The sequence below is a fragment of the Gymnoscopelus braueri genome, assembly GCF_963280865.1.
Source record: "Gymnoscopelus braueri genome assembly, chromosome: 8".
NCBI classification, from domain to species: domain Eukaryota; kingdom Metazoa; phylum Chordata; class Actinopteri; order Myctophiformes; family Myctophidae; genus Gymnoscopelus; species Gymnoscopelus braueri.
In genome coordinates this window covers 9,405,295-9,422,081 of record NC_137609.1, presented here as the reverse complement: position 1 = coordinate 9,422,081, position 16,787 = coordinate 9,405,295, and the positions used below count along the sequence as shown (strand labels likewise).

The window sequence follows — 16,787 nt, the reverse complement described above, 5'->3', positions numbered from 1 at the left end:
ACCCGGTTTCCTGTGCAAGTGCTGACATTTTTACCATTGAGCTAATAGAGCCGGCCTGCTTGCTCAGGGGATAAATTCAATCTTGACCATCAGGTAAAAATTTGTTTCAGATCCTGTGTCTAGGTGAGACATGACCTTTGACACGATCTAAAGGTCTCAATAGAAGAGCAGGGAGACAAAATACAACCACCCCAATTGTATAAGTTGTATTGTATTAACATACTCTACCATAGAGATTGGACAAAATTACATTGTATTAATTTAAAAAACCTTTGGGGCATTTGGGGCAAGTCATTATTGGTGAAAATGTTACCCAATTTCCAAACAAATAGCAGATCTACAAGCTCACTACAAGCTAATTTGTCACTTCAAATTAGAATTGTTCATGTCATTTGTTGTTAAAAAACTAAGAAATATGTACAAAAAAAACATGCATGCATCTCAATTATTCAATAAATCAACAAAGTAATCGATAGAATAAAGCTAAGAAAATAATTGATAGTTGTACAGTAGCAGAGTGTGAATTAGGCATAACTCTCTAATCACACACAGGAAATGACTAACAACTACAATGGATAAAGAGGAAAGCTCCGAGCAAACATAACAGAGGAGAGGGCAAATCAAAGTACCTTAATCATGTCTACAAACGCCAACATGTTTCGACCAGAGCTGGTATTCATCGGTGTCAATTACTTGCCCTGATGAAGACTAGTTCGGGTCTATCCTTCCTCTTTTTCAAGTTTTATGTTTTAACTAAACTTTTATCGCCATTGAGCACCTGGTTGATCTCTCTCTCTAACTACAATGGATACTTCATTTCTTTTAGTTCTAACCCGAGGAGTCAGAAATAAACGTGGAGAAGCAGGAGTGTTACGTTTTTACTTTTTATGCACCACACAATCTGGAACAAACTCCCAGAAAACTGCAGGTCTGCAACAACTCTCAATTATTTTAAATGAAAGGAGAAAGACTGTTCGCTTTGCTGCGCCTTTGGAGATTTGTAATTTGTTTGCTGCACTGTAATTTCATTCTCTTATCTTTCTGTTTTCTTTTAACTTAATATTCTTCTTATTTGTGATTGTATTCAAATATCCTTTTATAATGTGTTTCTTTTGCAGTGTCTTAATGTTCTGTATGTGTCCCAACGCTTAATGTTTTGTGTAAAAGGCTTGTTGAAATATGTGCTATACAAAAACAAAACTAGAAAAAGTGCTCCTCGGAGCACAGGTCTCCGCCAGGTCAGGTACGTTATTGTGGCCTCCTGGTGGCGCTATAATAGGCCAATGTGAAAAGGGTGCCATTTGTTCAAGGGCTTTTCACTGCAATCGGACACTGCATTCATGATTTGAGGCATTTTGTTCCAAAATATGTTTGCAAAATTAGACCTGCTGGTGGCGCTATAACAGGCCAATGTGAAAAGGGTGGCATTTCTTCGTGGGCCTAATAGAAATGTGCGTGTGAAATTTCACGGAAATCGCAAGCTGCGTTCATGATTTGAGGCATTTTGTTCAAAATGGAACAATCCTGCAAACTTTGGAAGCCAATCTTAGGCAATCAAGATGGAATATGGGAAATTGGATAAATCCGTGTTGATCACATGGCTATAGAGATACTGTGTACCGATTTGTGTGATGTTTGGACAAAATCTGTAGGAGTAGTATCAATAAATGTGTTTTGCACATATCGGCCTCCTGGTGGCGCTATAACAGGCCAATCTGAAAAATTTGGGCCAGAGGTTCTGAGTTGGCATCCAGGGAGTGTGCGTGCACAGTTTCGCAGCGGCCGGGCCAACGGTGCCAGAGATTAGCTGCTAACGGACGGACAGGACGGACACACGGACGGACGGACGGACGGACGGACGGACGGACGGACGGACGGACGGACGGACGGACGGACGGACGGACGGACGGACGGACGGACGGACAGGGGGTAAAACATACTCTCTCGCCATGCCTTTCGGCCTGGCGGAGACAATAAAGAAAGAAAGAAAGAAAGAAAGAAAGAAAGAAAGAAAGAAAGAAAACTTTTACCAGTCAGGATAACATCGTCTTTCTTTCAGTATTATCAGAGATGGAATGTCTTAATGCAAATACACTGTATTTATTGTCTCCGCCAGGCCAAAAGGCATGGCGAGAGAGTATGTTTTACCCTCCGTCCGTCCGTCCGTGTGTCCGTGTGTCCGTGTGTCCATCTGTCTGCGAGCGGCTAATCTCCGAAACCGTTGGCCCGGTCGCTGCGAAACTGTGCACACACACTCCCTGGATGCCAATTCAGAACCTCTGCCCCAAATATTTTACATTGCCCTGTTATAGCGCCACCAGGAGGCCGATTTGTGCAAAATATCTTTTTTTATATTACTCCTACAGATTTTATCCAAACATCACGCAAATCAGTACACAGTATCTCTGTAGTCATGTGATCAACACAGATCTATCTGATTTTCCATATTCCATCCTGATTGGCTAAGGTTGGCTTCCAAAGTTTGCAGAACTGGTCCATTTTGAACTAAATGCCTCAAATCACAGCTTGCAGCTTGCAATTTCCGTGAAAGTTCACACGCACATTCCCACTAGGCCGAGGAAGAAATGGCACTTTTCCAATCAGCCTCATGGTGGCGCTATAAAAGGCCAAATTGCACTTTTAACTGTAACTAAACCGATCTGCGTGAAACTTTGCACGCATACTCCCTTGAGGCCAAGGAAAAACATCTGCCCTGCATTTTTCACATTAGCCTTTTATAGCGCCACCAGGAGGCCGACTTATGTAAAACACATATTTTGAGATTAAGCCTTCAGATTTTATCCAAATTTCACGCAAATCGGTACACATGATCTCTATAGTCATGTGATCAAGATGGATCTGTTTGATTTTTCATATTCCATCCTGATTGGCTAACATTGACATCTAAGGTTTGCAGGAGTGGCCCGTTTTGAACAAAATGCCGCAAATCGATTGCGGTGGAACTTTGCACGTACATTCGCACTACGTTGAAGAACAAACACCACCCTTTTAACATTGCCCTATTATAGCGCCACCAGGAGGCCAATTTTTTTTTATATTACTCCTACAAATTTTGTCCAAACATCATGCAAATCAGTACACATTATCTCTATAGTCAAGTGATCAAGATGATTCCGTCCGATTTTTCATATTCCATCCTGATGGCAAATTCTGAACATTGCTGGCCCACAATAACCTACCTGACCTGGCGGAGACCTGTGCTCCGAGGAGCACTTTTTCTAGTTTATTTAGCCATTCGTAGGCCTACTTATGAGACAAAAGTTAGAAAGGGTTGAGCAACAGAGAATAGCGAATGACAACAACAGAACAACATTTAAGGAGTAAGAAATAAAACATATGGGGCAGAAGAAATGAAAAGCTCAATAAAAACTAAAATAAACCTGATTTAAGCATAGAATAAGTACTTTGTAGCACTTACTTGTTTTCTTGGCATTCTTTCTCCAGACCACTTACCCTGTTGTTGTTGTTGTTTGTTGATGCCGTTTACTGCAATGCACTTTGTGGCATTAAGGAGCCGCGGTCAGCAACCTGTTTGACATGAAGTGCCATGTTTTTTATTTTCTTGATAGTCATGCCATATCGACATTATTATACATTTAATTGTCACTCAAGACAAAAACAATCTTGTATACAGCAGGAGTCTTCATCCTTTTCAGGCCAAGGACCCCCTAGCTGAGAGAGAGATGAAGCAGGGACCCCTCTACATATTGTATTTGTGTTGCAGATTAAACCTTTTCATAGATTTCAACAGTGTTGTGTGAACTAATGTTTTTTGTTTATTTCACTTAAACCCTCAAGTCAATACTTCTAATCGTTGGCTCTGTACTTGATCTGCTCTTTTTTCCTTCTACACAAAACCTCTTTGCCGAAAATAGCCGACCTACCAGCTCACAACGCCTCGCAGCGCGAGGTGTTGTGAGCTTGTAGATCTGCTATTTTCGGCTATTTCCCCTCAGAATAGGGATTTTAAGGTTGAAGGTGTTAATGTAAAAAAAGAAATCCTATCACTCAAAGATTTGGTGGCCCCCGTTTAGTAACTCTGAGGACCCCCTAGGGATCCTGGACTCCCTGTTGAAGACCCCTGGTATACAGGACAGGACAGGTTAGGAAAAGCTTTTCCTAACCTGTCCTGTCCTGTATACAACATTGTTATTGTCAAAAAGGTTGCAAAAAGGTTGCAGACCCCTATAATATTGCTTTATGATGCCAAATAACCCATTAAAGCATGACGTTACATCACCAACAGTCATGCCCACAACTGTGGGGCTTACAAGCCTACATTTTTCCTCACACAAATTCAAGGCATGTGATTTAATTAAATGCTATTTAATGCATTTTTAGTTTGATTAGTTAAAACATATATAAAAATCACACCCTGTGTGAAGTGGGCGGGGTCTTCCTAGCTAACCACAATACTGAATGGAGTCAACCAATATATATGCTTTGATCTGAAAGAGCCACTTAACATCTTGACATCAATGGTAGTTATTCCTGCCTGAGATGGAGTTCTCGGAAGAGTGTGCAGAGTGTTCATTACATCATTGTCTTCTATGGGAATATTAATAAGTCTGTCTCGTGTAGCTGGCATTAATGAAGTGGGAAGTCTAAATATCTTTTGAAACAAAATCTTTTTGGCAATAACATTGTTTGCATTCTTGATAGCATTCTTGCTTTTCTCAAACATCTTCCATTTACCGATTATCTTGGCTACTGTGTTACAGGAAATCTTAACTGCAGCGGCAATTATTTTGTAAGTTTGGCCAGATCTGTGCTTTGCCACAATTCTGTCTTTGAGCTCTTCTGGAATACCCTTTGATCTTACCATTATCATTTTATCCTTTTGCTTTTCCTTTTTTGGGTTCTTCTTTACGTTTCTCACCAAGTCTCGTCTCTTACATTTATGGATTATGTTGGTAACTGTGTTCTTAGAAATCTTAGGTTTGCCTGAAATTCTTCTGTAACCTTGGACAGATCTATGCTTTGTCACAATTCCATCTTTAACCTTTTCTGATATATGCTTTGATCTTAAAGAGCCACTTCTAGGAAGACTTTCTATTTTCTTCTCAATATCGGTTTTCCCTTTTCTCATTTCAGCCATAGTGATCTTTGACTTCTACTTTACTGTTCTCACGACATGGACAGTATACTAAGTAATATACTAGTGTTACATCACAGTGGTTTTAGATTAGTTTCGTCATATGTATCACTAGCCAATCACAGCATGTGTCTTGCTAGCTAATCACAATACTGAATGGAGTCGATCAATCATGTACAAAAGATAAATACATTTATTGAAACTCTTTATGATGGACAAAACCATAACTTAAAAAAAACCAATTTATGGTTTTTTTTAAGTTATGGTTGCTTATATAGGGCTATGCACATGTGTCATGTGACACTGGCCAATCACAGTCCTGAATAGATTGTGATTGGCCAATCACAGCGCAGGATAATTGTACAAATTTCCAAACCTCACTTTTAGGGGCGGTTTCACTGCCCAAGATATTTGTACATTTTTCCAAATCTCACTTATAGGGGCGGTTTCACCGCCCAAAAAAAGGAAACAAAATAACATTACACAACACCTAAGAGTTCAGCACCACGGACAGCGATCAAGTCATTGTGGATGGAACCTGCTTCAACCAACCATCACATATTATGTGACGTGCCTGCCTGACATGCCAGGGGCCTGTGCAGTCCTAACAGAAAATGAAGGTAGATGTGATGGGCCCTCCGGGAGTCCTTGGCCCGGGGGCAGTCGCCCCCTCAACCATACCACCTACAGTAAAATAACAATCTCTCTCTCTCTCTCTCTCTCTCTCTCTCTCTCTCTTTCTCTCTCGCTCTACTTCTGTGATTTTTGTGTATTGCAGAAAAAAGTTTCCTCTCCTACCCTGGATTTGAACCCTGTTTCCTGTGCAAGTGCTGACATTTTTACCATTGAGCTAATAGCGCCTACCTGGGATAAATTGAATCTTGACCATCAGGTCAAAATTAGTGTCAGATCCTGTGTCTATAGGTGAGACATGACCTTTGACACGATCTAAATGTCTCAATAGAAGAGCAGGGAGACAAAATACAACCACCCCAATTGTATAAGTTATATTGTATTAACATACTCTACCATACAGATTGGACAAAATTTCATTTTATTCATAAAAAAAAAAGAAAGTGACATAGTGCCGCTTTAATTAAATCATTTAAAAAAGTTGTGTTAAGTAACTAATTACATTTACACAAGTACTGTAGCCTACTTAAGTACAATTTTGAGGTAGTTCTTTTACTTTACTGGAGTATTTCCAATTTTCAGTACTTTTGTTCTACTCCACTACATATCAGAGCCTGGTAAGAGCTTGTAGATCTGCTATTTTCAAAAGATTTTAGATTTGACAAAACTTGTAAAATGGGACATTCTGCATAATGAGTACATTGTACTTTTGGTACTTTAAGTACATTTGTATACCAATACTTTTGTGCTTTCACTTAAAGGGTAAGACCACTTTGGTAGAGGTTTGGTTTGTGTTTACCTTGCCATGATGTAACTCCAAAGGTGGACAAGAAATGAAAAATAAGTGCTCCATTAATTAGAAATTGATAATTAAAAATATGCTCCCCATTGACTTACATTGTACACTGAAACAGCTCTCAGTAAAGGAGTGTAAAACCCTACTCACCTTCAAAACTGCCCTAAAGATACACCTTCAGGAGGCTGCAATTCGAAAATGGTCCCTGTCTAAGTCTTAACCGACCCCCCATACCCCCCCCCTTTTCTTTTTTCTTCTTTTGTACTTTCTTTTTTCACTTTTCATACCAGTAACCTGTAAGCTGATCGTATGACTTTCTGTATAGTAATGTGTATATCTGTCTGTCTCTTATATGTCATCATGATTTGTGTGCATGGGGATCTCATCTTAAACAAGCTCAGTGCTTAATGAGACTCCCAGTTTAGTAGACCTTGTATTGTGAATTTGTACTTCCCTACTGATGTTCTCATGTCTTACTAAATAAAGTACATCAATCAATCAATCAATCATACAATGTAAGTCAATGCGGAGCATATTTTAGAATTATCAATTTCTAATCAATGCAGCAATTATTTTTTATTTCTTGACCACCTTTGGAGTTACATCATGGCGAGGTAACTACACAACCCAAACCTCTACCAAAGTGGTCTTGCCCTTTAAGTCAATATAAGTCCAGACTTTTACTTGTAACAGAGTATTTCTACATTGCAGTATTGATACTTTTACTTAAATTTGTATACTTTTCCCACCGTTGATAAAACATGAAATCTACTTCTGATGTTCAGCCATAATATCAATACCCAGTGCGCTTGCTCTCCGTCCTTTACGGTAACTGATAGGCGCCTAGAAATAATGCCTGTCTGGTGGTGAGTATGAGACAAGAGCATAATAATATTTATAGTTAAATTCCTTCGTATATTCAGTACAAATAGAGGGATCACCATACATTTGGAAGCTATAATTGAAATATAAGAAGAAATTAACGTGAAATAGAAAGTGACAGATGACGTTAGCCCTGATACATGACTGTCATATATTATATGACTGTCATGGATGAACTTTAACCTGGTGTTTGCTTTTTCTGTATTTACTGCCCATACATCACATAAACGTTCAGATTTTAATATAATAAAGTGCATACCCCATGGCCACAAATGTTACAATAATATACGGGCCCTCAAAAGAACCCGTATCGTCCGTGTTCTTCAATAAAAAGCATTTCAATCCGATCGGTGGCCATTTTCTCCATATGCTTTCAACTACACGACCCTATTGGTTGGGAGGTGTAATGCACTCTGATAGATTAGCTCTCGAGGAAAATAGCCACCTATCGGATTAAAATGCTTCTTATTGAACAATACGGAAGATACAGGTATTTTTGAGGGCCCGTACATAATTGTAACATCCGTGGCCATAGGGTAAGCACTTTATATTTGAAATTTGAACGTTTATGTAGATGTACGGGGCAAAAAGGAAGAAAGTGCAAACATTATGGTGAAGTTCATCCATGACGGTCCGTCTTGGATCCATGGCTAATATGACGTGTACATTGGGGTCCTCATTGGGGTCCTTCGGTCTTCCGGGTCGCTTTTATACACACAACACACTGCAGACGACAACACCTCACAGCAAAGATGTGAGTTTTGTTCATGTTTTATCTAAATGTCAGTGTAAATAAAACGCACCGGTGTTGAGTCAACAGAGAGCTGATATTAACTGTGTTTCTGTTTCTCTTCTTCAGGTCTAAAGTAACGTTTAAAATCACTCTGACGTCGGACCCCCGGCTTCCATACAAAGTGTGAGTAATCATTGTGTGTGTGTGTGTGTGTGTGTGTGTGTGTGTGTGTGTGTGTGTGTGTGTGTGTGTGTGTGTGTGTGTGTGTGTGTGTGTGTGTGTGTGTGTGTGTGTGTGTGTGTGTGTGTGTTTGTTAACTTGTGTGTGTGTGCATAAACACATACATCTAATGTTATACTGGATGAGCCTAATGTACAGTAGAGCTGAAATTGAAATGGTGTCTAACTCATTGTACTTAGATATATAGATATAGATAGAGAAACCTTTATTGACTAACCACTTAAACCCCATATGGTTGACCCGGAGTCCCTCAGGGGCAGGGCTCTATACTAGTGTCTTTTCTGTTTTCTGTTATTGTGGGGGAAATGTGGGCTTGTCGATCTGCTGTTTTCAGCAAAAGCTTTCCAAACTATGGATGCTGGGGTTTTAAGTGGTTAAGAAATGAAGCTGTCGTAGCAGCAACAGCAGTATGAAACACAGGGTAACGGTGCAGATTACAATAACCACCTGCACTGGGTCTAACTGAGTTAACATAACATAACATAACATATAAGTAAGTTTATTACACGGCTTGGTTGAATGCTCGATTCTGATTGGTCAGTCATCGGTCATTATTTCTTGATAATGACCGATGAGCTCTATAACGGACCGCTGTGTAATCAGAGACTCAGAACACCTGCTTGTGCCAACCTGCGCTGCTTGGTTTTATACTTTATCCAACATGACAGCCATGTAAACAAACAACCAATGTCATTTACAACTAAACGTTGCTCTCAAGAATGTTTTTGAAAACATTTGAAGTGAGAAATAGACGATGCAATAACCGAAAAGTGATTCTATTTGATCCACTGCACTTCCTTGTTTATCGTGGCGCATCGACGGGGGAATACCAAAACGCTCGCCCCAAAACACAGTCGCCCCGGGGCAAATCCGGCGGTATTACAGGCAAATCGGCGGTATATAGAATGGGGGGCGAGTGTGTTTTGGGCGAGTTTTTTTTTTTTTTTTTTTTTTTCCGAGGCGAACTTGTCCGCCCAGCCCAATACTTATGGAATACTTTCATTGCCGTAAGCAAGGAAATACTTCGTTTTGTTGTTACTTTTGAGTCCATTTATTTATTTATGTATTTAAGTAGCCGTGTAATAAGCGGGATAATGCATGGGGAGGTAGTCATTATTGAAATTTAAAGCCCTTCAGGGTGATAATGCACCTCGGCTCCGCCTCGGTGCATTATCACCCTGTCCAGGGGCGCCGATGACGTGGGGGCGTCGGGGCTAGCGCCCCCACAGTCAATTGGTCAGCCCCCTCATGAATCTCAGATGTCAGGCTCAAACATACAGTACCATTACTATTACCATTACTATAGCGGGGCGCAGATAGGTGTTAACGCGCCGTTGACACCTAGAACAATAGCCCAGACAGAGAAACGGCTCGCGGCGGGGGGGGGGCGGGGCTATTGCGGCTCGAAAAATCGAACACAACTTGTTTAGACCAGGGGGACTCGGCACCAAGCGTCATGTGAACCATGGCTATGGCTGTGTGCTAAACATGTTCTGCAGGTTTTGGCTCTGCCGTGTGCCCTTATTGAAATGAAGGGTCGCTATGCTGTGTCCCTTGACTCCCTCGTCCTGTGTGAACAGTCACTCACTGCATGCACTGAATACCAGTGGTGGAAAAAGTACTAAAATGTTTTACTTAAACAAAAGTATAAATTCTGCGGTGTAAAAATACTCTATTACAAGTAAAAGTAAGGTATTCAAAATGTACTTGAGTAAAAGTAGAAAAGTATTGGTATCAAAATGTATTTAAAGTACCAAAAGTAAAAGTACTCATTATGCAGAAGGTCCCATTTCACAAGTTTTCAAACGTGTAAAATGTATACAAATTCTTTGAAAATAGCAGATCTACAAGCTCACAACGCATCGCAAATCTGCTATTTTCAAATTGCCAAAGTATATACTGTATAAGTGGTTTTGTAATAATAATAATCAAAATCTACAAAGTAACTATAGTAAATAAAGTTATCAAATAATTGTAGTGGAGTAAAAGTACAATATTTGTCTATATGTAGTGGAGTAGTAACTATAGGCTACTACTAAAATAAGTACTTTTATTTAAGTAAAACATTTGAGGATGGGACACACTGAAGGATGGGTAGAGTGTTGTTAATGTTGTTTTATGGTCATTTAATGAATTAATTAAGCAAAAAAAATCGCGCGCGCTTCGCGCGCCTACATGCCCGCGACGCAGTGGGTGGAGGGGGGGGGAAGGGGGGGGGGGGGGGGGGGCGAGTGGTGGTCAAGTTCAGCCCCCATGGTCGCGCACAAAAGTCAGCGCCCCTGACCCTGTCGGGCTTTAAATTTCAATAATGACTACCTCCCCATGCATTATCCCTTGCATAATGTACCACAAACCCACGTTTATTGCTTATGAATTGTAAAGACTTTCAACATAGTGAATAATGACTGATATGCAGTGTCAGCTGGCCTACAGCAGCAATATGGGTAATGTTACATACAGTCTATCAGCAGTTATTATAATTAGTGAAATATTCATGAACTATACAATCTATCAACAATGAAACGTTAGCAGAAGTTATCCTAAACAGACATCTGTCATGGTCCAAGTAGTCAAGCAGGAGGAGTCATTATTAATCCAATAACAGAACAGAACATATGGTACTTAGTTTTGTTGTTTTCACATTCGTTGTACTATATTGCACCTTATGCTGCAGCTGTAATCACCATGTCTCTGTTATAAGGATAATTCCTTTAACAGGTCCGTTCATGAAAGTCCTTACGGTCTTGTTTCCAATGAGGGCCTGTGAGCAATTAGGGGTTAAGAGTCTTGCTCAGGGACAAATTTCATTTCATCGACACATTTGCTGGCCTGGCCTGGAATCGAACCTGGGGCAACCAGGGCCTCTGGCTCCCTAGGCAGGCTCACTAACCACTCAGCTATGGCTGCCCCTAAATGTTGATGACTGTTTTCCCAGCAACTGATTTAGATTTTTATTGAATTGAAACTGACTTGAGCTATAAAATCATTGGGTTCACACTGATGTTTAGGCATGGCTGACTTAACATTCAGCCATAGTTAGATACTACTAGTATTCTCTCACACACACACACACACACACACACACACACACACACACACACACACACACACACACATCTGTTATTGTGAAGCAATGAATGCACCATATGTTCGGGCTCAGTGTTACTTGACAGGTTAGCTGATGATTACTGTTAAATTACCAGAATAGAATAAAATAATCCTATTTGAACTGGGGACCCACCACCCTGACAAGCACTTGGAATTGTAGGCCTTACATTTAGTTTGACTCGGTTCCACAGATGAAAAATAGCCGATCTACAAGCTTGTAGATCGGCTATTTTTTTAATCGCTAAAAAAAAGAAAACATCTAAAATAAAATTAAGTGACCTTAAGAAGACCTGAAGAAGATCCATTCCACAGCGGATCGAAACGTTGTCATTTTTGTAATAAATAAGTAATTATTTAACCTGCTTTGGTGTGCAGGCTCTACCTTAAAAAATAAAAAATAAAATCAATATACCATAATAAGAAGCACCACACTGCAGAGGTCATCACTTTGCCATCCAGTAAAGATCAAACAGACAGGTGAAGTGACAACTCCCTCACCCAAAATCAATACAATGATTAGATGTACTGTAGTTGAATCAATAGTGCAGCTCGCTGTCACGCTGGTTGGCACGCACAAAGAATATAAAATACCATCCAAGATGTGAAGAGCTATTATAGGAAGACGTATTGCATTGGAGCACTATACTCCTTAAAGTTTACTGGACATAAAAGTTCTGCAGAGTGGTTTGAAGCATTAAGAGTAAGACGCCACTGCCAAGTTTGTGTACACACACAGATTTGGCAGGTTGTTGTGAGTTAAATCGCTGTACCTAAGGTCTCATTATGATAATTGACTGACCTGTTTGACATCATTAAGAGTAATTTACAGAAGACTGTTAGACTGTAAAGTAGCAGAGCCACAGGGAGAAATCCCTGAGGAATTTTCTTTTCGGTTCTCTGGGAAACTGTTGGTCCGATCAAATTGCCACTCGGTACTGCACAGAGTGTGTTATGCTTTTAGCCCAAATGTATGACTGTACCCCGTGCTGTTTGCATTTCTGTCTAATAAAGTATTCAATCAATCAATGTATTACCTTGTTTTTACCTTGATTACTGTAAATCGCTCTGGATTAAGAGCGTCTGATAAATGCCTGAATTGTAAATTGACACACACACACACACACACACACACACACACACACACACACACACTAGGGCTTTATTGTGTTTTTATCCTCTGGGATATTGTGTCTGCTGTATGTTGTGGAAGTGCTGATATGCCCTTTCCTTTTATCACCAAATAGATTAAATCATTCATTCATTCAAGCAGAAGGAAGTAGAGTTTTGGTTATACAAAATAAATGACATATAAAATGCTGAAATCATCATGTTTGCATTGTTTGTGTTGCAGACTCAGTGTTCCAGACAGCACACCATTCACTGCAGTGCTGAAGTTTGCAGCTGAGGAGGTACGAATATTTTATAGTTTTTCTTCCATTTATGAACGTTGGTAGATGTACACTGTAAAGTCCTCAGATTTAGTGTAACTCTGAGAGTGTACAAACGGAACCAAATGCATTTGGTTCCGTTTGTACGAGTCAAATTAACACTCAATTTGAGCTGTGTGTAGGAGGTGTGTGATTGAGGTAGGGTTGCACACTATAAACTATTGAATATTACTGTATGGACTCACAGTATTGATTCATATAAATGTATACACAAATATATAAACGCCATGACAAGGCCGCCACATGTATAGCTGGGAAGATTGTCAACATTCCGTCCTGGCTGGTGCTGTGCAGCATTTCAGGCCTAAGAGAAAAACCTTAATTTCAGGTGAACCCGATTAAATCATCCCCCCTGGGTTCAACTCCGTCACCCTGATCAATACAATGCTTCGCTGTGTGTGTATAGCTCGATCAATAGTTGCAGCTCGCTGTCACGCTGGTTGGCACAATACATAAAAATAAAAATACAATCACCACATGAAGAGCTATCGAATGTAGACTTAATGGATCACTACTCCTTAAGGTTTACTGGACAAAAACAAAGTTGTCTAAATCTGCCAGAGTGGTTTAAGAGTTAGTTACCGCTGCCAAGTTTGTACACCCATTTGGCAGGTTGTTTGAGTTCAATTGCTGCACCTAAGGTGCTCATTATGATATGGACTACCTCGTTTGACACAATCATTAGAGTAATTTACAGAGGACTTTGCTAAAGTAGCAGAGCCAACAGGAAGACATCCTTGAAGAAATGTTTTGATGCGTGCATAGGATACTAGCACACAGTAATCTGTGGCTGTGGTATTATTAAGAATATAATACATAATAATACACTTTATTTATGAAGCACGTATCAAAACAGAGTGCTTTACATAAAGCTGAAGAAGGTTTTAAGGGCCTGTAGAAGAGAGGAGACAGGTTAGGATAGCCACGCCTGGATTTTTCTAACAAACCCAGTGCTGTCAAAATAAGTTTCTCCCTTTTAGCCTGATTATCAGACTGAAGCTGCGTGGAGCTTGGAGTCTGACATCGGCTCCATTGGAGGCGATTACAAGGGGGAGGGGATTAGCATTTCCCTAAACCAATCCTAAGGGATCCCCACCATTGACCCCACCCCCACCGCCGACTCTCACTGGACAATGCATTTTGTACCGAATAAATCCTAGGTTCACATTCACAACACCAGACCAAGAGGCTGTCCACTCAGAGAGTGGGCGGGGTCTATGGTCTGGAACCAGGCTATTCTCCCTTGGTAATGCGAGCAGTGTGTCAGCTTGAGCTTATCCAAACTCACAGTCACAAAACTACTTCTGCACAATATATAGAAAACTTAGACAACATTCCTTAACCCATTCAATCCGGGAACGCATCTCTTGTCATTTTAGATTTCTTTGGCTATTCAAAAATAGCCGATCTGAGTGCCGCGCTATGAGCTATTTTTGAAAAATCGTGAATATTTGTGCACTTCTTTGAATATATATATTTTTGAAATAATACATACATTTGTAAAATATTTTGTTCCAGGGACCCCCAGAAGCAAAGATTTGAGTTACAAATGTTCACTGAAATATTCATATATTCAAAGATTTGCAAACATTTTCACGATAAAAAAGAAAATAGCCATAGAAATCTAAAAATGACACACGTGCTGTGTTCCCGGTCTTAATGGGTTAATACAGTATAATAAACTGTATATATGAGAAATACATTCTCAATATATTATGTGTTGGCCTCTCAGAATCTGTAACTGCTTAAGTCCTATATACTTAATCATATGACAAATAGCGAATGTAGCCTATTTATAAGCGCATATCGCGTTGAGAAGCGACAATGTACATTTATTTGAGAAATTATAATCATTCTCCTAAATTGCCACTTCAGTTGCAGTTTTGTCTGTTCACTGACATGCAACGATATTCTCAAATATGGAATTATGTTTTTTTTAAGAAACCACTATCAGTTCACACAGTTCCTCTTCACGTTCAACCTCTAACACAGCACACTGGTGTGTGAAATGAGCTGTCAGATCACAGACAAATTCCAGGTGAGACCACTTTAAACCTCAAGAACCAACTCGTATACCTTCAGCACCAATAATTTGACAGCAGAATACTTCACTCCCAGCTCACATCAAAGCTGCCCCCCCACTCACCCTCGCCACGTTTAAAACCACACTCAAAACCACACTCAAAACCCACCTTTTCAGACTCTCATTCTCTCATTCCCTACTTAATTCTAATCGTTGCATGCTTAGTTTTTAACCTTTCAACTAGTTTTCCCAAGGTGTTTTTATTTTGTTTCTGTAAAGCGACTTTGAGTACTTAGAAACGCGCTATATAAATTGTATGTATGTATTATTATTATTATTATTATTATTATTATTATTATTACCCTTATTATTATTATTATTATTATTATTACTTCTGACTCACTCCATAAGTCCAAGCTGAATAAGCCTGTTGTTCTTTACTTGTTGACACATATGGCAGCATGAATATTCATTGCATCACTTTCATGTATCCGCTGGATCCTTCTCGTAATCGCAAATTACCCAGAATATCAAACCCTTTTCCAAAGGCTAGGGGCAAAACGATGGACCATTCAACTCTGCAGGGCCATCTGTTCCTACCTTACCAATCTTGATTAAATCAAGCTTATCCTGCTGCCACCTTTTCTTACTCTGTCTTTTCTACTGCTGCCAACTGCTTTGCAATCTCCACTTGTTCTTTCCATTTAATTGCTCCACCTGTTGCTGAAATGTAAAAATGAGTTCTTGCCAAAAGAAAATGGCAGAGACGGACAACCCAGATCCTTAAGAGTTTCAGAAAAAAATCACTCAAATGTGCTTTCAAGATGCCCTTAACAGTGTCCTTCAAATGCTCATAAGAAAAGAAATCTCAACTTTATAATGATCTGCAATTTTTTTTAATGGCTGCAATTTTGTGCAGCTGTCCAAAAACTCCTCTTTTGGAGCCTTAACAAAATCAGTTATTTGAAGTCACTTTCGACGCTAGAAAATAGAATTTAACTCTCCCCAAATAACAGCAATTAGCTACCCGCCAGTTAACATCATCCATGTCATGATGATGAACCCCCTTTCATTCTGGTTATTATTTAACCACTTTGACCGTGGCATCTCTATTCTGGGCATGTCATTATACTGTAGGCATTCTGTTGTCCTTCAAAACACCTGCGATGCTCACAATGCGTTGCTATGCAACCTGTTGTGAGCTCGTATGGTAGACCTGCTATTGTCACTATTCGTCGTATGAGTATTCTGAGTATTCTGAGTATTATATAAGGCTTAAGAGGTTAATAATACTGGCTGTGAAGAGAGAACACAGATGAGAGGCCGATCTACAGTATACTGTTTTTTTTTAAAGGATTTAAACTACACTGTATGTACCGTCTATCTAGCCTGGTAAACCCTCCCTCCGGAAATCTCATTTCTATTTGATTCCAGGAGTGAGTCTGGCCTGATACGCCTTTCTGCAATATTGGCTGTGTATGCCAAACCTGTGCCAAACGGCCGAGCCTATCAGCGTCGTCGCTCATTGTTCTGTGATTGACAGCTTACGTTGGCCAATCAGGTGGCGAGTTCGAGTGAGCCCAAAACACGAACGGCAGCCATCTTTTTCTTGTGCGCTATAATCTCCGCTATTTTTTTACTTCAAAAAGCTCTCTAACTTCTATTTTGAGGCACGGAATTTACTTATAAGATATCGTTTGGATAGAATTTAGTTGTTTAACTTCATATATGTGGTCAATTAATCATGACAAAGCCTATTTAAAAATAAAAATTTAGAGAACCGGTAGGGGTGGGCAGTGACACCCATG

At 39.9% G+C, this 16,787-nt stretch overlaps 1 protein-coding gene across 1 annotated transcript in view; it reads left to right on the top strand.

The window, feature by feature from the left end:
- Positions 1–8,130: 8,130 nt before the first annotated feature.
- ufm1 (ubiquitin-fold modifier 1) overlaps positions 8,131–16,787 on the top strand; it is a 28,493-nt gene continuing 19,836 nt past the window's right edge. The window contains exons 1-3 of the mRNA XM_080435217.1: positions 8,131–8,181; positions 8,287–8,343; positions 12,860–12,917. Of these exons, the coding sequence (XP_080291343.1) occupies positions 8,180–8,181; positions 8,287–8,343; positions 12,860–12,917 (117 nt within the window). The 5' untranslated portion in view covers positions 8,131–8,179. The remainder of the gene's footprint in view (positions 8,182–8,286; positions 8,344–12,859; positions 12,918–16,787) is intronic.